Source organism: Podarcis pityusensis (assembly GCF_964106645.2).
Source record: "Podarcis pityusensis genome assembly, chromosome: 6".
Classification (NCBI taxonomy): Eukaryota; Metazoa; Chordata; class Lepidosauria; order Squamata; family Lacertidae; genus Podarcis; species Podarcis pityusensis.
The window spans coordinates 80,739,509-80,762,562 of NC_138030.1; the positions used below are offsets into that span (position 1 = coordinate 80,739,509).

General features: G+C 41.1%; 1 protein-coding gene and 1 long non-coding RNA gene across 6 annotated transcripts in view; one reads left to right on the forward strand and one right to left on the reverse strand.

The window, feature by feature from the left end:
* The window catches only part of LOC308479832, a 132,057-nt gene extending 125,287 nt beyond the window's left edge, over nt 1-6,770 (forward strand). For both annotated transcript variants that reach the window (XR_013987834.1, XR_013987835.1), the window contains 2 exons: nt 4,988-5,118; nt 6,087-6,770. This is a non-coding gene — a long non-coding RNA (uncharacterized lncRNA). The remainder of the gene's footprint in view (nt 1-4,987; nt 5,119-6,086) is intronic.
* Nucleotides 1-23,054, reverse strand: part of NR5A2 (nuclear receptor subfamily 5 group A member 2) — a 123,000-nt gene that overhangs the window by 79,071 nt on the left and 20,875 nt on the right. For 3 of the 4 annotated variants that reach the window (XM_081010790.1, XM_081010793.1, XM_081010792.1), the window contains exons 2-4: nt 21,347-21,465; nt 19,478-19,619; nt 13,888-14,537 (exon numbers count right to left, since the gene is read on the reverse strand). In XM_081010790.1, the coding sequence (XP_080866916.1) occupies nt 13,888-14,537; nt 19,478-19,619; nt 21,347-21,465 (911 nt within the window). Of the gene's footprint in view, nt 1-13,887; nt 14,538-19,477; nt 19,620-21,346; nt 21,466-22,053; nt 22,429-23,054 lie in introns of those variants that run through there. The other variant, XM_081010791.1, reaches the window with a different exon arrangement.

Below are 23,054 nucleotides of genomic sequence, written 5' to 3' on the forward strand. Positions count from 1 at the left end.
ACCTGTTCCCATCATTTAGAAATTTTACTTCTGGGTCCCTGGAGGAGGGGCTGAAATATGACAAAGTATTCTACAGCATTTCAGTGCACACTAGCAACATTTTGGAAATACATGACTAACATCTGTCCCAAAAGCAGAATGCCAACCAAACTGGAAGAGTGATTTTCCAGTCAGGTATCAAAAGAACAAGGAACGTCCCTGGTAAATAAGTAGAGTTGGATTGCATGAAATCTCAAAGATCAGCAGTGGGCAAATTTTGATGCGTGTTTGCATGTGTTTAAAAAGACTACCGTATTTTTCCATGTATAAGGCTAGGTTTTTCCCCTAAAAAATAATGTCAAAAAAAAAAATATGGGGGGGGGGTCTTATACACGGATATATCTACCCCCATTTTCTTAAATCTGAGTCCCCCAAAATAGGGGTTGTCTTATAGATGGAAAAATACGGTATTTATGCAAATAATCTGTGAACTAGAACTGTGTTCAGTGTTGTATTCATAATTTTCATGGACTGTTCATTTTTCAGGCACTCATCCTAAGTAATTAAAACACTTATGATGAACAGAGTTTGCCCATACCCTATTTTTAAGGAAATATAAAATGTTTGCCTAAACAAACTTTGTTTGCTTCTACCTTCCATTTCCAAACTACATGTTTGCAGAGTAGGGCAGAATTTTTTTTCAAAAATGATGCAACAACTGCTTTAATATGGAGAACTAATATAATAAAGAGAAAATTGGTGTAGAAATGCAATTCAGAATGTTATTTTGTTGTGTCATCTCCACTCTGAAAACGGAAAATAACTGCAATGGATAGAAGAAGCTCTAATTTACAATAATTTAAAGCTATCATTTTCCCAAAGAACACAGGGCAGTAGACATCGAGAAACAAATTTGCTGACAATTATATTTGTACAATAAAAAAAATGTAATATACGCTACAATCCTGATTTGAAAACGCATAGCGTATAAAGCTGTGGCTTTCAACTACAGGAAATAGTCAATTGGAAAGAACCAAACCTTAATTAGAATGAATTTATTATTTCAATTCATCAGCTCAAGTTGTACACATGACATGTCCCAGCTGTTTTGTGCATTCAGGATTTCTCTGCTGGGTGCAGATGAAAGAACAAGGCCTATTACAATCCACCCTCACTCCTGCAGTGACTTAATGGCTTGTCTGGTATGGATATTTAATTTTTCCCCTTTTCATAAATTATTATCTGCCTTTACAATCCAGTGAATGATGATGAAGCACGATTCCTGAATGTATCTGTTCAACTTTATTCTGAGACACCTGTGAACATTACAGTGAGGGTCAAACTAGATGAGATGTTGGACACCCATGATTAGATCTCCTATTCTTGCCCCCCATCAATAGACCCCTCCCCTGATTCCCTTAGAACCATAGCATTGGGAACAGAATTTGACTCTTTCTTCCTGTGTCGTTATTTCAGAGTAAATTATCCCTGCTAGGGAAGCTGTATGTGTACCCATATATTTTCCTGAATACTGCAAATAGCAGCTTCCAGGCAGGGCCAAGTCCAAGATATTGTTCCACCTGAGGCAGTGCAACAAAGGGTACCCCTCTCCCACGAAGGCGCATAATGTCCAAGACATGCAAAGTTATTTTGTCACCTAATCCCACAAATGCTTCTTCCCCTTCCTGACAATAAAATCCAGACCCAATAAATTAAATAACTAACAATTTGCTGCACTCTACATGACACCCAGATTGCCCCCCTGAAGCAACTGCTTCATTCAGCATAAAGGTAGGGCTGCCCCTCTTCTGGGGTGGGGTGAGATGGAGAAGGGGAATATTTACATCAGGAAAATGTCATTGGGAAAACAGTAACACTCCTCCCCCACCTTTTAAATAAATGAATGAATGAATGAATGAGAGAAAGATGTGATTGCAGAGTCTGAGCTTGCTTTTTTTAAAATGAATGAATGAATGCAAGTCACTAACCCTTCCAGAAACCGAGTTACAAATCAAAATGTGTGAGCTGCTGCCTTTGCAGAGCTGTTCCAAAAATCTGCAGGGCTCCTCCCACTCTGATTGGCTGTGAAGTAATCATCTTCCCTTCTCTGAACTCAGGATCGCTCAAGCTAGTAGAGCATGAGACTCTTAATCTCAGGATTGAGGGCTTGAGCCCCATGTTAGGCAAGCTAGACTAGATGACTCTCGTGGTCCCTTCCAACTCTACCATTCTATGATTCTTTGGGGCGAAAAATGAGTGTGTGGAAAGTGGTTGCCCTTTCCACTGAAAGCAAGTCCTACTGAATTCACTGGGGCTTAATCCTGAGCAGACATGATTGGATCACACTGCAATTTCACTCCTGTGAAAATAGCATTGTAAAATCAGAGCAAAGCAAGAGATCTGCTCCCTACGCCCAACAACACAGAGGCAGGTAAGAACCAGGAAGTGAGACGGGAGGTGAGGTTTTCCTCCTGTCTATTTGGCTGGTCCAATAAATCCTTGTCCACAATGAAATGTATAAATAGCTGTGACAGCTAACCTGAGATTTGTTCCAACTTGAAATCCGATTAGACCATTCTAAAATGTAGTGCTTAATGTTGCCCCAGAGCAGTTCTGAGTGTGACAACAATCATACTGAACCACCCAGTGCTGACTCTGGAATTGTGACAATAATATACCAATGTTGTATTGATATTACATGAGTGTCTCTGGCAGATACTCAATGACAAATATTTAGGAACGGGTTGCAAGACAGTTCAAACCAAATTAAGTCTCACCGGATTGCATCTGTTGTTTGAAAAAACTGTAGAGATTTGGTATAGATCAGGGGTCTGCAACCCGCGGCTCCGGAGCCGCATGTGGCTCTTTTACACCTTTGCCACAGCTCCGGGGCGGATACTAGCGAGGAGAGGAGGCGCATTGTGCGCCCCGACACTCCCCACTGTGGCTGGCGCTGTACTGGCTGTGACGTCGCATGGGGGCGGTGCGTGCGTTACGATCCCGTATATATAGCATTAAGGCAAGAAACAATATATGCAGTGTTATATTTGTTTTAAATGTCGCAATGGTTTTGCGGCTCCCAGTTTTTTTTTCTTCGGAAATGGGTCCAAGTGGCTCTTTTTGTCTTAAAGGTTGCAGACCCCTGATATAGATGTAACATCAGCTCCCCATGGTTTGCAAATCAGGAGTCAGCCTTAGAGATGAAGTCTTCTATCTCTGCCATCCCTAAAGAAAATTCTTCCCTTGTCAACAATAACCAAGGTTTAGAATGGCTTGCACACCAACATTAACCATGGTTCATTTGTAAACCAGAATTTGAAGTTATGGTTTGAAGTACATTTTCAGACTATAGTCATGAGAAAACTTTGTTAGCTTTAACTATGTACAACTGCATACTGGTTAATGCTGAACAGGTAAGATGCAGAAATTTGCTGTGGAGAAAGGAGGAGGAGATTGTATATATTTCCCAAAGCTGGAACCTGATTTGCAAATGGTGGTTTGAGGGAAGCCGGCGTTATATCTTTACCAGATTACCTTCACATGCTCTTTCAGAGTTATTTTGCCAATGTCTAGGTACTGCATTTATTTATTCTGTTCTTACCACAAATGAAAACAAAGTGAAGCAGGGAAACTGGCTGTCTAAAGGAAATCGTTTAATGAAACTACCGTTTACTGTTAACAATATGCCTTGAGATGATGTCTAATGTTATAAAGGTTTCTGGAAACCCAATGAACCCTTGAAAAGGAATGATGTGGCAGTTAAAAAAAATATTATATATTGAAGATCAATTTCTTCTGTGTTTTGACAAAAGCATTTCAAGCATCCTATACTAAACATTTCTAAAAAGTAATGTTAATTATGTGGCTGATGATACCTTAAAACCATAAAATAAATATTACTGAAATACAAATGCCTTTTTAAAAAAAAAAAGGAATAGATCCAACTATTGGTTTTGTGGCTTAACAATGATTTTACTCGGACTACAACTTTGTAATTATCCCTAAATCTTCTTTAAGCTTCATGTTTATTTCTGAGACATAATTATGTTGAAGAGCCAAACAGATATTATATTCATGGGAACAAACAAAGTCAGCTACATACAATCTTGTTTTAAAATCTGATTGGCAACTGAATTTAAGTCAAATTAAACACAATGCTTAATGTCCAAACACTTTTGTTGAACTAACTTATGTATAAGCATAATGATTTGATAATGGGAAATTACAGAAGAATTATATGATTGCATGAGAATTATATCTAGAACTTTTATCATGGATCATATTATGAATCTTTTTAATATGAATATTAAAATGGTATAGTCAGCTTTATAGTTGGTTTTCTGCACCTGTTCCATCGCTAAATATATTAGGGAGTTTCTGGGAAAAGATTTTTTTAAAAAACCTCTAAAAGCATTTTAGCAAAGTGTATGCATATCTTTAATACTGCTCATGATACCTGGAATAAGATTGGCTATTTTGTTCTGGCCAAACATTTTAATGGAATTTGTTTTTAAAAAACAAAACAAACTTTATGTTATGAAAATACTGGACATGACGTTGCCACAGTTAAATCATTTTTTAAAAAAAATCCAGTTGATTTATCCTCATGCTCAAAATCTCTTCAACTGGAATGATTTGGATTGAAACACATTTAACTCTGGCTATATTCTGATGTTTCACAATACTTCTGAGAACAGAGAAAGTCATATGCAAACATATTGGCGAATTTGGCAAAACAGATGCTAAATATTAATGAAACCTAAGCTACCTGTGCACAGCATATTAAGGTCTGTTCCCATGTAATCATTTTCCCTTAAAAAGAGCTTTACACCTAGCAGAAGAAATACAAGCCCTTTTTTGACATGATCCCCCCTCGTGCCCCCACCGTTGCATTCTTTTCCATCCACAAACAATTTCCGTTGGGAAAAGTGCCACGTAATATTGACAGTGACAACAAATTGTATAGCCTGGTGAACATCTGTTTCCGACTCCCTCACTGATACTGCAGGTTGGCTACTTAGGAATGAGTTCGTCTTCCCAAGCTGTCCAGCCACAAAGGAACTGGAAACTGCTGGTACGGAATGGACAGGCTTTATTATTGGAACACAGGAAGACTTTATCACCCTGCTGGGATGGTCTGTATCTTCTTTTTTTTTAATAGATTGGAAGCTAGGTTTATGTTTGAAACAATATTCCGATGGGTAAATGTGTGCTAATAGAAGAGAGAAAAAACACATCCTTCTTCAACGTGTCCTTCAAATACATAACTAACTTGGATACAAACTTATGCAGCATAAACATCATTTTGTATTAGGCTGTCAGTGACAAAAACTGTTAGAAAATCTATTCCTTCTAAGTGTGTGGGGAGTGGGGGCTTCAATTGGTCAGGAAGGAGGGAAAGGAATTTGGCATATATATACAGTGGTACCTCGGGTTACATACGCTTCAGGTTAAATACGCTTCAGGTTACAGACTCCGCTAACCCAGAAATATTACCTGGGTTAAGAACTTTGCTTAAGGATGAGAACAGAAATCACATGGCGGCGCGGCAGCAGCGGGAGGCCCCATTAGCTAAAGTGGTGCTTCAGGTTAAGAACAGTTTCAGGTTAAGAACAGACCTCCGGAACGAATTAAGTACTTAACCCGAGGTACCACTGTACTCGGAGGCTTACTACAAGCAGGCCCTGCAACTAAATGATTTGGTGTGGAATGCTGCTGTTCATGATTGTAGCATCTCTACTCCATCCCTCCTCCGCAGTTTTCCTTCTTTTGCTCCAACAGTCAATCAGCATTCCCTCGCAAATGAGCATGCTCAAATCTCAATGGGCTGTTTTTAGGAGTCCTTCCTCGCTTAGGCTCCCTGCCCCACCCCAGATCATTTGTACTTCCGCAAACCTTCCAGGAGGGAGACCCCTTTGGCCACCAATACCTTCCTCTTGAGTGTAGTTTATATAGCCTTTTTGGCTATATAAACTACTTGCAGGTGGCTGGACTAAATGACCCTTGTGGTCCCTTCCAACTTTACCCTTCTATGATTCTATGGCCCTCACAGCCTGGACATCAGAAATAGAGGGGATGTTTGCATCACATTTGTTTCTTTACAGAAGAAGGATGACAGCAGATGGTGCTGAATGGGACGGCGAGGTAGTTAAAGGAGGCGCACAGTACCAAAAGCAACAATACTTGGCAGAGATTTTTCTCTATTTTACACCACTGACTTTGAACACTCAGATGTGCAACGTAAATGCTCACTGTCACTATAAATATAGAGTCGCCTGTACAAGCCTGCAGCCCAAACCGATCACAGCCAGCAACAGAATGAAGATAGATGTTCCCATCGCGTCCAGCGACACCCCAGTAGGCTGATATTTCCTCTGTTTAGCAAACAGGCCTGTTAAGGAATTTCCTTGGCAAACAGACAACATGGAAACATCCTTCATCCCCATAGAATACATGAGCCAGCAAAAACCATTTCCTATGCTATGGCAACAATATCTGCGTAAGGTTAAACAAGACATTTCATACCATCCCTTACTCAGGCCACCGTATCTATTTCTGGACCTCTTCTTTTGTTCAACCTTTGCTAATAATAGTGACCCAGCTTAGGTGGTATTTATAGTCGTTAAAGACTTGTGGCTTGACTTTTCAGAACACTTTATTCATGTATATTTCCTGTGTTTATTGTTACCCTAGTTGGGTCTCTCTTTTTTTAATCATTAAACGTACTCCATCCAAGATTTTTATTTAGTAACACATTTTCAAAGAAACCTTTCCTTCACCAAATGAGCAAGCCAGATCACTTCTAGGTAGTTTGACTCTCTGTGTGTTTATTTTGAAGTAAGCCTCACTGTGTTCAGCCGGACTTGCTCCTTGACACAGAAGCATAGGATTGCTGCCTTCATGTCAAAAGAAAGCTTTTAGTATCTTTCCAGTTGCTAGGAGCAACATTGAAAACACACTGAAGTAAATAAAAGTTTTGCTAAAAGCATGTCTGTCCATCTGGCCAAACATGTTTTCCTACTAAATTTACCTACTCAACCTGTCGTTTCCTTGACACAAATGCTACATTATTCTGCTTTTGTTATTCTGGGATAGGGAAATCTGTATGTCTGTCTCTCACCATCACCTCTGGATGCTACTGGACTACAATAGCAGCCAGGATGGGTAATAGCTTTGCTGTCTTAATGGTACAATCCTACTGTTTATTACACTGTGGCAATAAAAGAGGGGGGGGAATGTGGTCCTAGCAATAATGACACCAGAACCATGTTGTGACAAGGAATGTGAGGTGGTTACAGATGACCACCCACCACAGTGGTAACTGTTCAGCAGGATGAAACAGACTACCCCATGCAGCAGATTTTGGGATACCATTAGGTAAATGGAACCCTGACCATTAGGTCCAGTCGTGACCGACTCTGGGGTTGCAGCGCTCATCTCGCTTTATTGGCCGAGGGAGCCGGCATACAGCATCCGGGTCATGTGTCCAGCATGACACAGCCGCTTCTGGCGAACCAGAGCAGCACACGGAAACGCCGTTTACCTTCCCGCCGGAGCGGTACCTATTTATCTACTTGCACTCTGACCTGCTTTCGAACTGCTAGGTTGGCAGGAGCAGGGACCGAGCAATGGGAGCTCACCCCGTTGCGGGGATTCGAACCGCCGACCTTCTGATCGGCAAGTCCTTGGCTCTGTGGTTTAACCCACAGCGCCACCCGCCTCCATGGGATACCATTAAAGGGCAACAAAATGCTGATTATTTTGGATATTAAGATACATTTAGCATCATAGAACGCCAATATGGATGTTGCCTCAAGACACCTGAGTGTCTAGGGCTGCTTCTGGAGGCAACATACTGGATTGTACTTCCAACCACTTGCGAAGTTAGTCGCACATAATATTCTACCAAAAGGTGGGAGAAATTTTGTTGTTCCTCTGCTTCCCCTTCACCCTGGTAGGTTGACAACGTGGTGCCAGAAAGCATCTCTTGGTGGCACCGATTTGGCCTCAGTGACAGAGCATCTATCTTGCAGGCAGAAGGTCCCAGTTTCAGCTAGATGATCCAATGCCTGACTTGGCACAAGACAGCTTTCTATGCTCCTATATCCCATTTTCTGAGAGGGCTGTGGATTGCCTGGCAGCTGTGGGTACACTGCCTTGAGTTCTATGATGGAAGGGGGGTGGATGTAAAATAAATAAATTTGTTACAGAAGTATCTATTCGCCATCTGCTTTTGCTTTATAGCCAAACTTGAATTAGAAGCTCTTAGCCACTTAATACAAGAAATCAAGATAAGCACCTTTTCGACTTGCGCTGTAAGGTGCTATGTACACAGGCTTCACTGTTTGTTTATTTCAAACATTCGTTAGCTGCTCTTCAGCTACGGCTTCCAGAGCATCTTCCACACAAAACAGAAAAATGCAATAAAACCATGTACAAACAGATCACAGCAGGCTGTAAAAACCCAGCATTCAAAGCAAAACCATTTTAAAGTCCTAAAAGGCCTGAACAAATCTCTCACCTGGCACCACATAAACAAATAGAATTGTATAAATGAATACATTCATGACGACAACTCTATATATGTGGATTGGATCCAGACTACAGTGCAATTCTAAGCAGTAAGTCCTCCCAAGTTCAGTGGGGCTTATACTGTGATAAATGGGGTTAGGATTAAAAGGTAAAGGTAAAGAACCCCTGGAAGGTTAAGTCAGGTCAAAGGCAACTATGGGGTTGCGGCGCTCATCTCGCTTCAGGCTGAGGGAGCCGGCGTTTGTCCACAGACAAGCTTTCCAGGTCATGTGGTCAGCATGACTAAATGACTTCTGGCACAACAGAACACTGTGACCGAAACCAGAGCACATGGTAACGCCTTTTAACTTCCCACCACAGCAGTACCTATTTATCTACTTGCACTGGTATGCTTTCGAACTGCTAGGGTATTATTATTAGCCACTTCCCAACATTCTGTTATTTTGTCAACTCTTGTATGCATAAGAAACAGGCATCAGGGCCTGTTTAATAACTGCAATGCAATTATTATGTATGTCAGACATGGAGAACTTTTGGCTCTCCAGATGTTGCTGAATTAGAGCTCCTATCATCCCTGGCCACTGGCCATGCTTGCTGTGGGACTGATGTACACAGATTACTTTCCGTGCTCCAAAAGCATTATATAACACATTACAATTGCTCCCTTTTTTGGGAGCCAGGTGGCATTCTTCAGCAAGACAGCTTTAGCTCAGGGGCTCCTAATTTTGCTTCAGTACAATATACACATGGCATTCATGTTCTTTTATGAATTCCTTTATAACCTTTGAAAGACCATTTCTTCCACATAATAAAGCGGTGTACTTTTAGGCACACATAATAACAAAGAGTTCTGTAGATCAGATCAGTTGATCAAGGGGTTGAACTAGATGAGCTCTAAGGTCCCTTCCAGCTAAAATGCTGTGATTTTATGAAAGCTCTGTTGAGACCAGGGTTCATTATCCAACAGTGTCCAGCCAAATGCTCTTGTGAAAGCTTACAAGGGTGGTGTGGAAGGGAACAGTCACACCCTCTTGTCCCTGCATCTGTTAGACAGGAGTAGATTCCCCTTAGACATGGAGGTTCTGTTTAAGAAGCAGCTCTAAACTAACGAACACCACACATCCACATTGCTACGTGTTTCAATGCCCAGTAATATTTTATTGCTTTGTTTATTTATGGTATGTATAACTCACTTTTCAACCACAATGTGGTCACGGTAGGGAGAGGCAAGAAATAAGGGTGCAATCCTGCAGTAACTTTTCCTGCACGAGTCTCTTTGAAATGAAGGAGGGCTATAAGTGCCCAGAAGAACATTTTTCTGGTTTCTCATCCAAAATTTGTTATATCTTTCTCAAGTCCTCTGGCATATAGCATGAGTGCATGCTACAACTTGATGTAGCGATTCTTTCATTGTTTGCACTAAATAAATTGCACGCTATGAGTTCCCGAGCAAAACAGACTTGGGCACAACACATCAAACATCTGCACACTCATGAAAATATGCAAGTTAAACATTCACAGAGCCATGTGTGTTTAAGGTTGGCTGAAATCATGGGAATTCCCCCAATAAAACTTTTGAGACCAAATGAAATGAAATGAGACCAGTGAAAATATTCTCTGAGTGTGTGTTCTTATGGAGTGGAAATGGCACCATGAATGCCATTGCTAGCAGCTTGGAAAAATCCAAAGGTTTGCAAAAGTGCAAAAACCAAACAAACCACCACTAGGTTTTTTATAAAGGGCACCTCCCAATGCACACACAAATAGCCCATTGAGGACTGAGCATAATCACTGGGTGTGGAATGTTTAGTGTTTGCTGGAGGAGGTAGCATGAGAAAAAGGGGGATGGAATGGAGTAATGTAAAAAGGGCATATCTGACTGGCTGGCATCCTGAATAAGACCTCTATACTTGAGTTTGACCAAACTACGGGAGGCAGTGGAAGACAGGAGTGCCTGGCGTGCTCTGGTCCATGGGGTCACAAAGAGTCGGACACGACTAAACAACAACTCTGTAAATATTTGTTACATATGTCCCTTATTCACTTATAAAGAGTTTTCTTCCCCTTAAGTACTCTAAGCAGCACACATAGGGTTCACAGGCAATCAACCATTTTAGGACTGATTAAGTCCAAGGCCAGCTTGGCTGCAGCACTGCCTTAGGAACGCTTCTAAAATGTGCAGCCCTCCATGCTGTTGCTTCATTTTCTCATTGGCCTCCCATCTGGTAGCAGTAACAGAAAGAGCAGTCTTGGTGCAGTATGGGAAAAGCCTTTTCTAAACAAGGGGAAATTCTACGACAGCAATTCCAGAGGGATGCTCAATTTCCTTCCCATAACCACAGAGGCCTTATCGATAACCACCGTATTGTATAGGTTGAGGGACCAACATTTCCCCCAGCTGCATATTCAGGAACGGACAGCATGGTGTGAAGTGGCAGAAATGAATCCCTGTGACTTTACTATCTCAAGAGCAAAACACAGAATAATCTCTTCATGCAAACGAGTTGCCCATAGATGAGCTTCCTCATTTTGTGATGGTAAGGAAAACTGTGGAAAATAAGGGGAAACAGAAAAAGCCTGTATATAGAGACTATAAAGAGAGGAGATGGAACTGAAAGAGCAAAGGTTAATGGCTGGCCTACACGTGATGCAGAATGTGCAGACTGAGGTGGCATCACTCTGGATTGAATCAGCTGAAGTTGTAAGCGGAGGGATCATGGGCCTTGAGTGAGTAAGAAAATAAACAAACCTCTTTATGCAGAGTAAACTAGTATATCAGAGGGCAAAGCTAATTTACTACATGCAAGCAAGGAACATTTGTGTATGTGTGTGGGGGACATTTTGTATGTGCACTCTGAACAATGTGATTCTCCCTGGACAGAGATAGCTTTGCCTCAGTTACCCATGCTCTGGCAACATCCAGGTTAGACTAGAGCTCTTGAAGAACTGCCTGTTTCACATGTGAAAACATATGTGCTTTAAGATACTAAAGGGCCTTCTGCAGTTGCCTGCTGTCTGAGAGGGCCTTCTCAGCAGTGGCACCCCAATTATGGAATGCTCTCCCTGCTGCCTTCTTCTCCCTTTGGTGCCAGGAGAGCTCTTTCTAGCTTCCCAGCCTCTTGCGCACGATTTCAGTCCTTCTGGTTATTTTTACCTGTCTATTAAGACGTTGATGTCTTTTAGTTTAGATTTGCACTATATATGCAAAACTAAACTAAAAGACATCAACGTCTTAATAAGGAAATCAGCCCTGAGTGCTCACTGGAAGGACAGATCCTGAAGCTGAGGCTCCAATACTTTGGCCACCTCATGAGAAGAGAAGACTCCCTGGAAAAGACCCTGATGTTGGGAAAGATGGAGGGCACAAGGAGAAGAGGACGAGATGGTTGGATAGAGTTCTTGAAGCTACCAGCATGAGTTTGATCAAACTGCGGGAGGCAGTGGAAGACAGGAGTGCCTGGCATGCTCTGGTCCATGGGGTCACTAGAGTCGGACACGACTAAAGAACAACAACATGTCTTAATAGTTTTTCATCTACTTTGGAAATAAATAAAATACTAAATGTGTCACCAAACACAAAAAACATCCCATGCCCTTTTAAAATGTGTGGTGGTTATTTGGTTGTTTTTATTTTTATTATGTACTTTGTGGTTTTATATTCTGATTTTATCCTGTGAACCGCCCTGAGACCTGCTGGTATAGGGCGGTATATAAATTCAAGAATTAATAATAATAATAATTCTGCATCTGTGTAGAACAGCTCTCAGGAGCAGGAATGCTGTGCAAGAAAACTACATATCGGCAATAAGCAGCAATGACTGCAAGATAAATGCGAACTCATGAGATCAGCCAAGGCCTGCCACAATCCTGCTGCTCTTTCCCGTCCTCCCCCTTGAAATGTGACATACTCCTCAGTAACACTTGGGAATGGAAGACTTTAGAATCAGAGTGAGTCCCCTGCTCCAAGTCCTTTTCCCTAGGGCAGGCTGTGCTATATGTGAACAATATCTGGCAGAAACATTTTCCAACTTCCACTGAAAGTCTCTCAGAAAGAACATTCCACAACTTCTCAGGACACCTGCTTCCACAGGGGAGCGACTGTTGTTTATTGTTGTTTTCTAATGCGCAAAAGAAAGCTGCTTTCCATTGTTCCTATTCCTATCCTCAGTGAATTGCAAAAATGCCCCCCAAACCCCCTTTCTGGTCTCCTTCAAAACTGCCATCAGCACATCTCACATTATTCCTTCCTTTCTAGGGTTCTGCACTGATTCCACTCCTTCTCAGCCAACTGCTGACCACTTCAGTTCTGTCACAGACTTCTTATTCTTATTCTTTTTGCTTATCTATGGGCAGGAACTTGAATAGACCTTTTTCTCTGACACTCTTAAAGATTAAAGGAATGTAACTCTGAGGGCCTTTACACACTAGCAGTTGTGTGTGTTTGTTTAGTTTTTTTGCACAGTAAATGCACATTTGATACTTGCAAAGCACAGGGTACTCCCCAGTCCTGAAAACATTGCATTCTGGAGTGCTCAAAAGCACAGCATGTCTTCCTCAGATAGCACACCCATTGTTATTTTGATATCTACAAGTTGTTGGAGTATTTTGCTGAGAGGCTCCTGGAATCTATGCCAACCAGAATAATATTCATTTTATCAGAACTCTACAGAGCCACAGAAACTGAGGCATTTTGGTTCTTTTTGCAACATGTTTATGTATCCTGCCCTACCCAGGAGTTACTGTGCCCAGTGACTCCCCCATACTTGTTTCATTTGGTCTTATGAATGATTGGCATTAGCTCAAGTGACTGGTTTATACTTTTTTTTCAGCAAGCTTGAAGCCATTCATAGCTCACAACAAACCCTGGGATTCGTAGATACCTTTCTCTCAGTCCTGCTTCTGCTAAGATATCTTACCAGTGGTCTGACATTTTCCTATTTCTCTATTATCACTAGCCCTCTCCCCACAAAACCCCCCATTATCCCCCTGCTGTTTCTGAGGCGCATGCAAATATGCCAAAGGCCTTCAAAGGGAAAGCATCTTCTATCTCCCACAGCAAACATTCTCTTCCACTCCCACAAGTGTCATACTAGACAGCTGTAGACTCTGCAAGTAGCCCTGCTTAGACAGACACTCCAGCTCACCAGAATCTTCTGCTTAAAAATTGTTGATCTGGAAATCTGCAGAATAGAGGTCTGACTTTTTTTTATACCTTCTGCTGAAAGGATAACGGATGAGCAGAACAGCTCCACGCTCACAGTTTATACAGTGCCATTTGACCAAAGAGTAGTGAGTGAATGTAAGTCACGCCAAGCAAAACGGCAAACCATATTTCTATTTCATTGTCATGCAATAGAAAACAAGTGTGTAGCGTACCTTAAGTTCTCTGAAGAAGATGCTACTCCTGGCCCACTCGACGATCGAGAAGAGGGTTTGGTCAGCCATTTTGCACATAAGCCCAAAGGTATTGAGCTTTTCGTGTTTGCTTCGGTTGGCTTGCTCCTGCTGCAAGTAGGCCATGATCTTAGCCTGGACCTGTGGCTCGTCTGGCTCACACTTCAAGAGTTCCAGTATCAGGTGAGGAATACTTGCTGGCGAGCTTGTCTGATGATAACCATCCATGTAAGAGTAGCCCATAATCGACTCAGGGGAGCTAGTGTAAGGATCGGGGTACTCAGACTTGATAGCACGGCTCGGAAAGTGACCGTAGGTCTGGTAGCCTTGCAGGCTGCCATGTGGCGGCATTGTCATGCTAATGGGAGAGGTGACGAAGGGGCTTCGGTCATAGTCTGTGGGAGGCAAGGCTGTATGGTTCAGAGGTAGGCCCTTGGAGGCAGAATGGATATTCTGGATCGCAGAGGATATTGTTAGGTCAGTGGGCATTGCTTGAATCACCTGAGTCATGGCTTCCAACTTGAGTCCATTTGCTCGGATGAGAGCTTTCTTCTGCTGCTTCAGTGCCCTGTCCCTCTTGTACATTGGTCCAAACTTGTTTCGACCCCCACGCATCCGGTCAGCTCTCACGGCTGTTGAAAGTGGAGGTGAAAAAATGACGGGCGTTAAATTATGACTGAAGTAAATGACAGTATTCAAATTAACTTAGCAATATGGATCTTTTTAGACTATAAATGCCTTGGGAGCAGAGGACCATCCCCTCAAAGGACCATCTTTGTCACTGGAAATACAGGTTGTTCTCCTTGGCATGGAGCATCTTCTACCAGCTTCTGCTGTAGCACCAACTGTGAACTTACCTGAACGGAAGTATCTGGGTCTCAGTGATCCATGTAACCTCCAGGTTAGGCCACTGCAGTGCTTTGTACATGGGATTGCTTTTGAAGGCAGTTCGGAAACTGCATTTAGTCCAAATTACAGTGGTGAAGCTGTTAACTCTGACCGGATGTTCTGATCACATTAAATCTGTGATCCACCAACTACACTGGCTTTCAGATTGTTTGTGGGTTCAGTTCAAAAGTGCTGTGTGTGTTTGTTTTTTACTTTCCAAGCCCTTCACAGCTTGGCTCTGACATCTAAAAAGCTGCTTGTCTCCACACACTAATATTTTCAACAGAGGCCCTTCTTCAGGTTTCTCCACCTATCTTAATAACATTTTTGGGTCACGTTGTTATCCAAAGCTTACTAATCCTCTGTACTTTAGTGTTGGGTTGATTTATTCTGCTGATTGCTTTAATGCTGCTGTTTTATTCTGTGGTGTTTTAATGTTTTCCTTTCAATTTGCTTTACTATAATTCTAACTTTTGGTAAGCTGCCCTAGGAATCTGCAATTTTAAAAAAATCTCCGTCAGCCCATAGAGAGGATGCTATTTTGAGGCACTTAACTAAATTCTCAAAGCCTTTGGGTTCCATGCTGTTTGAAATGTTTGTGGGGTGAGTGAGGGAATAACAGCTATAATACAGTTAACAGTATTTTGTTTGGGTTTAGCCATTCTAAGAACACTTTTGACTCTCCCTGTACCCCTAGCTTCTGGAGATGCTTCTCCAGGTAGGCTATTTATGTCCAAATAGTCGGGTGTCACCCACCCCAGAGATGAGCTGATCTTGCAATTGCTGAAGCCATTCAGCTTGTAACAGAATTTGGATGGGAAAGAAGTCAAGGAAACCCAGTCCAACAGTTGCCTTGGGGAACATAGCGGTGGTCTCTGCCACAGCATATTTTGAAAGCAGCAGCGAGAGGGTCTCACCATCCCTGCCCTTCCCAATGGCAATTAGATAGCAAGAAAGGCCTCTGACAGCTTGGTGACATGCTGAGATGGCTGGAGGTTACGTTCCTAAGCTTTTATCTTAAGGATTAGTGGTCCATTAAAAATGTATTAGAAGTCCTAGGTACACAGAGGACTATACATTATCATAAAGGCGTTAACAATTAATGATTCCAGCCTAAACTGTAATTTATGAACTAAAATTTAAGTCCATGTATCACAATCAAGGAAACATGTATATAAATGTCACGGGCATTTACAATTATGAGGGCATGCATTTCTTCTTCCCGTTTTGCTGATAACAAAAGGGAAGTTGAATTATGATACAAGAGCAGAAGGGGGGCATTATTTAAAATATAATAATAATAATAAAGCATCAACTGTCTCTGACTGCAGGCAACTAAAACTGCATCCCTGATCTGGAAGGTTTATTAACTGGCTGCAATGGTGTGCCATTTTTATACAAATTGTTCCAGTGTGCTGCAACATGCAACACCATTAGCCAGTTTCTGATTGCTGTAATTTTGTAAGATCAGAAGCACTGATCCTGCCCGGGAACAAGGCTCTCCCTGTGTATGCATGTGTGTGTTTTCAGGGGTACCACAAGTAAGCTGCACAGTGCCAACTGAACTATGTAGCAATGTGATAGGCATAGGTAAAGGGAAGATTTGATAGGGAATTGGCATGTTTGTGGCTCCTAAAAACAATAATATTGAAGGTGGAGAGCCTCCCAAGGAACATTCAATAGAGAGGCTACAGCCAGAACAAAAAAATGGGATGTTTCCCCATATATACACGGAAATGCTTTCTGCACAGGCATGATAGGATTGCAGCCATTATTTTTAACACCATTCTAGTGGAATCAAAGAATTCCAAATGTCTGCTGATATTAAAACAGACGAATGGTTACATTTTTTTAAAAAAAATTCTAGCCAGTACTAAAAATACTATTATTTATTAATTTAGAAACCACCTTTTTGCACTTGCATCAAACAATTTACATGCATGCCATAAAAGAGCCGAACACAGTTTTTTTCTAAAAAGGAAACACTCACACCACAATATAGGTTCACAAATGAAATGAACACCTACGGCAGAGACTTTTTCACCAAGCTGAAAAAAACTTGTTGAGACAATGTTTTCATTTGTTTCTGGAAAGTACGGACAGTGGGTGCCTGTTGTCTCCCAGGGGCACATGCTAAGGTTACCAGATTTTTTTCAATGAATCCGGGGACACTTTTCAACTTCAATGAATTTTGTATGGGGACTGATTTGTAAATCCGGGGACTGTCCCCGGGAAACGGGGACATCTGGTAACCTTAGCATAATCACCAAAACCCCACCAAGTAACCATAGTTGTTGTTTTGACATTATTCCCTCAGGAGGTATTCCCTCATAGTACTGTTATGGGAGGGGAATATTTTAGGAGAAAATTGGCAGTGTGGTGCTTCATCCTGTCCCTGACATCTGATTCTCCTTTGCAAATCTATTAAATACTTCTCTCTCCAGCTGAGCTGAGAAACAGGATTCAAGTCTACCTGGGGAGATGCGTGGGGGGGGGGGGAGCAAAGGAGGATTTGATAGGGTATCCTTGGGCATCCTTTCTTCTTGTCCACCTATTGCTCATCTGTTAACGTTATATCTTGCAAAATGCAGATTCTGAGCATGTATTTGGCAAGATTACTTCTATTACCTCAATTATGTTATATTCTGTGGACCATATTCTGCAGTCCCCTGGACTGCAACAAACATAGGCTTAACTGCCTGTTATGCAGAAGTATTCTGGAACAAGTGGTTTGTGGACTACACTTTGTAAGCGGTACGTTGGGACATATTGGAAATCTGTGTGCACGAAAATAAGGCTGACTACTAATGGAAGGAAGTTTGCTTATTACTTGTGTTTAAGTGAGTAACTGATGAATTGTTCCATCAATTATCTTTAAATCAAATACCATATTATGAAAGCACCAAAGGTGCCTTTCTGTGATATTGAAAGAAGTGTAGGATACCATCCTGTTTAGCAATCAAAAGGTACTCCTCAGTTTAAGCATGACAAATATTTCACATTCATGCTGGAACCAAAATAGCTTCAAAAATAAACAAGTCTGCCTCAACTGTCAGACCCACTGATTAAAATTAGTCACCACAAATTAATAAACTCTTAGGTTAGTAATGCCAGTTAAAGTTTAGAAGTATTAAAATGCAGTAATTATGCCTAGCCCATTTTTTAAATCTTGGCAAAATCATGTACAGTAAAATCTCATGCAAGTCCCATTCTCCATGCTAACAGTGCAGTCATGTACATGTCTACTCAGAAGTAAATTCCACTGAATTTAATCGTGCTTTCTCCCAGGTAGGATTGCAGGCTAAGGAAGTCCAGGATTTCACCGTTAAAAAGCTGTGAAATGGAACACTGAATACATTCCACATTCAGAATCAACCTTGAAATCAGTCACAAATAAAATAAAATTCTAGCAATCATATATCTAAATTATAATACATAGGGCCAGAGTTTTCTGCCATTTTGAATCCCATTTCTTGATATTTGAAACACTGCAAACCAATAAAAATTTCATATAGCATTTGCTTCAAATTAGCAATTGCTATGACCTGAGACATAACCACGTAGATCAACATAAAATCATAATAAAATATGGCAAAAGTGTTAGCATCTCAGTATCCATTGTTAAACTCATTACTGAATTTCTTTTGGGGGCCAAACTAGATACCTTATAAAATGCTATCACAACTTTGAGACAGCAACATCCATGGCCACTTAAAAAAAGAAGAACCCAAAATCTCTGTTTAAGCTAACATTTGGTTCTGAAGTAAAATGAATTTTCCAGACCTTTGAATGGTAATTTGCTATGAGTAAAAGAATGCAGCATGATGCAATTCTTATCTTGCATTTGTGACTTGTTAAAATAGATATGAACTCAAACTTACTAGTAATTTAGAAAGGGGAAGAGACAACTGTCTTTCCTAATGTTGAATCCTATCATTTCAGTGAACTATTAAAATATACTATAGTTGTATAGCATACAACTATACTAGGAAAATCTTAAATCCAATCCAAAATATTTTATACTTCCTCACAATTATTGACTTCTATTGCAAAGCAAAGTAAAACAAAAGTAGGGTCCCTTTCTATTGAATGCTAGTCATACTTTCAATGATTATTTAGTTAATGATTCGCTCAGTTGCACAACCTGTCCATGCAAGGAATTCCATTGATAACTAAGAATGACCAATTGTGCAGGAGAAAAATGCCCAGTATACGAGACCTCTAATGATGTGTTTTTAAAACTATCAGATATGGCTAGAAATCTTGCTGTGGGAACTCTTAACAAACTCCCCCTAAATAATTTATGATAGCTACTCTCATTTAATTCTGTTTGCTTAAATGAATGAATGTTATTTGTTCTTGTATTTACTGTTAGCTTGAATAATCAACATTCTTATGGTCTGCTGTAACTGTAAAGTTGTATGTACTTATGAGTTGCCATTTCTAATGCACACATTTAAACCACCTTCCCAGCACAATAGCTACTGTACATATGTAATAGGGGAATCCTTTAAAAACAAAAGTTGCATGCAGGGAGCCACAAGCATCAATAATTTTGATCAGCCATAAAGACATGAATCTTGGAATTGTCCAGAATGACAGAAATGCAGCAACTGTAAATATGCTGCAGAGCAGTTACATATTAGATGTTTTACAAATATGCAGGAACAACTCTTTGCCTTACCTTCCAACTTCATCCCGACACTTAGACATTTTTGAAACCGACAGTAAGGGCAGCGCTTCCTTTGAGTTTTGTCAATCTGGCAGCTTTGATTTTCTATGCATGTGTACCTTTTATTGTTCTGGACTGTTCGTTTAAAGAACCCCTGTAAAACAGACACAAAACGTTCACCTGTTTTGCATGGACAGGTGGGGTGCTGGAGTTTATGTCATATTCCGAAAACCTTCACCAAACTCACTTCTCTATCGTCATTATGCCAGTTGAGCACTTACGAAGCAGCAGGCTTGATTCCATATTTCTTCATGTCGTCTCTTCGAGGAAACTCACTTAGGCCACAGACAGAAGTTTTCTGGGGCTAGTCTGCATTCGTATTGATTTATAACAGACTTCAGTGAGCCTTCCTTACTGCATCCCTAGCAATCCTCTACAGTTTGCCGAAAAAGTCTTATAATTTTATGGTATGAATTAAAATTATGTTTGAATTGGCATTTTTGAGTGATTTGATGCAGAATGTTAAAAAGCCTGTTCACCCAGTACAAGAGAGATGTGTTGTCTGCACCCATCTCTTCCACAAAGCTTTGGGCTTAACCCCTCATCTCTCAGCTTCCACTGAGGCAAAGCTTAACTGCTTGCAAAATACATTTCCTCCTATCCGTTACCTTCACTGATGCCTTCCTTGTCTCCCCTGGTTTATTATTCTTGCCCTTACTGCCCACTTCTCCCTCTGTTTTCCAGCTGTATAAATGTAGAGTGTAAGCTTACTGGGGCAGAGACCTTCTGTTGGGACTATATAAACTACAACGGCTACTAATGAGGGAAAAAAGTCATGTGCTATACGATGATTAGGTATTCTAATAATTAGGATCATTTACAGTAATATGGGGGAAAATACATATTGGGCATTTAAGATGCAACCCTATGCACACTTTCTTGAGGAGTGTGGTTGTAATCTGTGGGACTTCCTTCTCAGCAGACATGAATAGGACTGTACCGTTAATCCCTGAAGTTAGTGGGACAGTTCTTCATGTTATAGTCCCAAAATTACATCTGTCTATCAGCCAGCAAAATTACTGTAAGCAATATTGCTTTGTACAGGGATACAGAGAACTAAACAGTCTCCATATTACTAGAACATTTCCTTCTCAAAATATTATTCTTTTACCACCGCCTTTTACAGCTGTCCAGTTATTTATTTCAGATCAAATATGTGGTTGACTTTAATAGCTGGCTTCATGGGATCAGCCTATAATTCTGAACCCTATGCGCATATTATGTATTAAAATGAAATACACATGCAAAAATATTCATCGTGATATATGAGGTTTTCAAAAAAAAACCTATTTAATTGATTTCCACTTGATCACCCTCCAAATGAATACTGACATAAAATATTGTTTGTGTCTGTGTGTAAGCATAAAAAGTATGACAACAGAAATTTACATTTTCATCCTGAAAGATGAAAAACTTGAAACTATTGCCTTCAATACTGCAGCCCTGAAATTTATCAAGAACAAGATACAGGAACAATAATACTCAATGTATATAAATCAACTAAAATCAATATTGAGGACAGCTGGGAACGAAAGCTCCTCTACAACTACATCACTTCACGACAACCAAATATTTAAAGGCAGTAAATATAGCCACACTGTATACAGAACACCCTATTGAGTTCTTCTTACTGTTGACTAAAAAAGGGAGATATTTCCTGCTCTTCACAAAACTTCTTCCAAAAAGAAACTTTACTTATTTTCACAATATTCTGCCGTCCCCATCAAAATAAACAGAAATAGCAATTACCAAGCCTTTTCTTGATAAAGTTATCAATCCCCTTCCCTTCCCATAAAAAAGAAGGGAAAAAATGTACGAAACCTTGCAGCTTTCACAGGTAAGGAGTCCATAGTGATACCCAGAGACTTTATCTCCACACACTGGACACAGTTCTTCAAGATCTTCATCATACGAGTAATTCACCATTTTAAATTGAGACACTGGAAAATAAAGAAAATAACACCCCATGAGAATGTATGCAAATGTGCCCATCACCTCAACTTACATCCATTATTACTTTTGAGACTAGGAAACAATTCCTGGACATTCATCCTCTTTAAACAGCCTAAGTCATAAAGTGTTTTTTTTTTAAAAAAATCAATAAATAATCAACAGCAACACCAAACATTTTAATTAGTGACCAATAACTTTTCTTCCCATATTTCATTTAGGAGAATTAAGTCTGCCAAGCCACCCACAGCCAGCATTCTTGACAGTACTTTGCTCAGTTTACCTTCCCCAGTCCAACAACCTCATCCTCAAAATCATTTGACTTCAAGCTGGATCCTAGGCATGTTTACTTGCAAGTAAGTCCCATTAAGCCCAAAGCAGCTCACTTCCAAGTTCACTGGCTTTCTTCAACTTACTATTAGGAGATTCCCTGCCCCCACCCCAAAGAAAAATAAGAAAATGTGCATTTCATCTGAAAAACGTAAATAAGCAAAAGTCCCCATATTTTTAATGAGAAAGAAGCTTTTGTTTCATTCCCCGAAGTTCTGTGTTGCAGCAGCCAACTTTTTAATATTTACCTAACCTCCAATTCAGCTGTATAAAGCCAATTGCTCCGAGTTGAAAATCAATTTCTTAAACAGTACCAAAAATGAAAAATGGGAGCTATAAAATCTTATTCCGCTAAAACTTGTCTAAATCCGTTCCTCGGACAGGAGGTTTTCTTTTCTGCCTAATTCGACCTGAGCAAGGCAAACTCCTCCAGCTTTTGAAAGGGTCCGATCCCGCTGCGCGCCGAGTTGTTAGCTTCCAAACTCTTGCAAAGGCTGGCAACTAAAACAAGGAGTAAAGTTCTTCCACAGGCAGCCCCCCCCCCGCCCCTCCTTCGGATCTTCCTGCTCGGTGGCCAAGAGAAAGACTTTCAAGGAACTGCTCCGATCCTCAGAGTTAGCCCAAAGAGGAAAGCCCAGCGCGCTGGGGCGAGAGGCTCACCAAAGTGAGCCAAATTCCTGCAAAGGGGTGGAGAGAAAGGGCGAGTGTCCCACAGGCTCAGGAAGGGAAAAAAAGATGCCTGCAACACGAACAGGAAGATCTGCCGGTCTCCTGAGTCTTTATCCCTCGCCCCCCACAAAGCACTCCCTAGGTGTCTCTTTGCCTGTAGGAGCAGAAACCCCAAAGAAAAAGCTGGAGCGGGGTGATGCTGCGGGTGGGAGGCTACAGGGGCTGGGACATCGCGAAGGTGGGTGGGGTGGTGGGAAAGCGACGCATCTACCCCACCCCAACCCCTAAAAAGAGCCCAGTCAGCAGATCGACTCTAAACAGAACCCCCGATCCCCTCTGTTGACGCCGCTGTGCGCGCCCTTGCGCCTCTGCTCGCTGCGCTCTCTTTGGCGCAGCAGCTGGAGGCGGATCAGAGTTCCAGGAAGGTGTTTGAATAAATGATAGATGCACGGACGGGAGAGGGAAGCAGGGCTGAATGGAAGGAAGATTCAAAGAGGGTTGGTTTTTTTTATTATTATTAGATGATCGAGTCAAGCCGAGCGATTCAAGGCGTTCCTTACAACTTTTCGCAATGTACGCG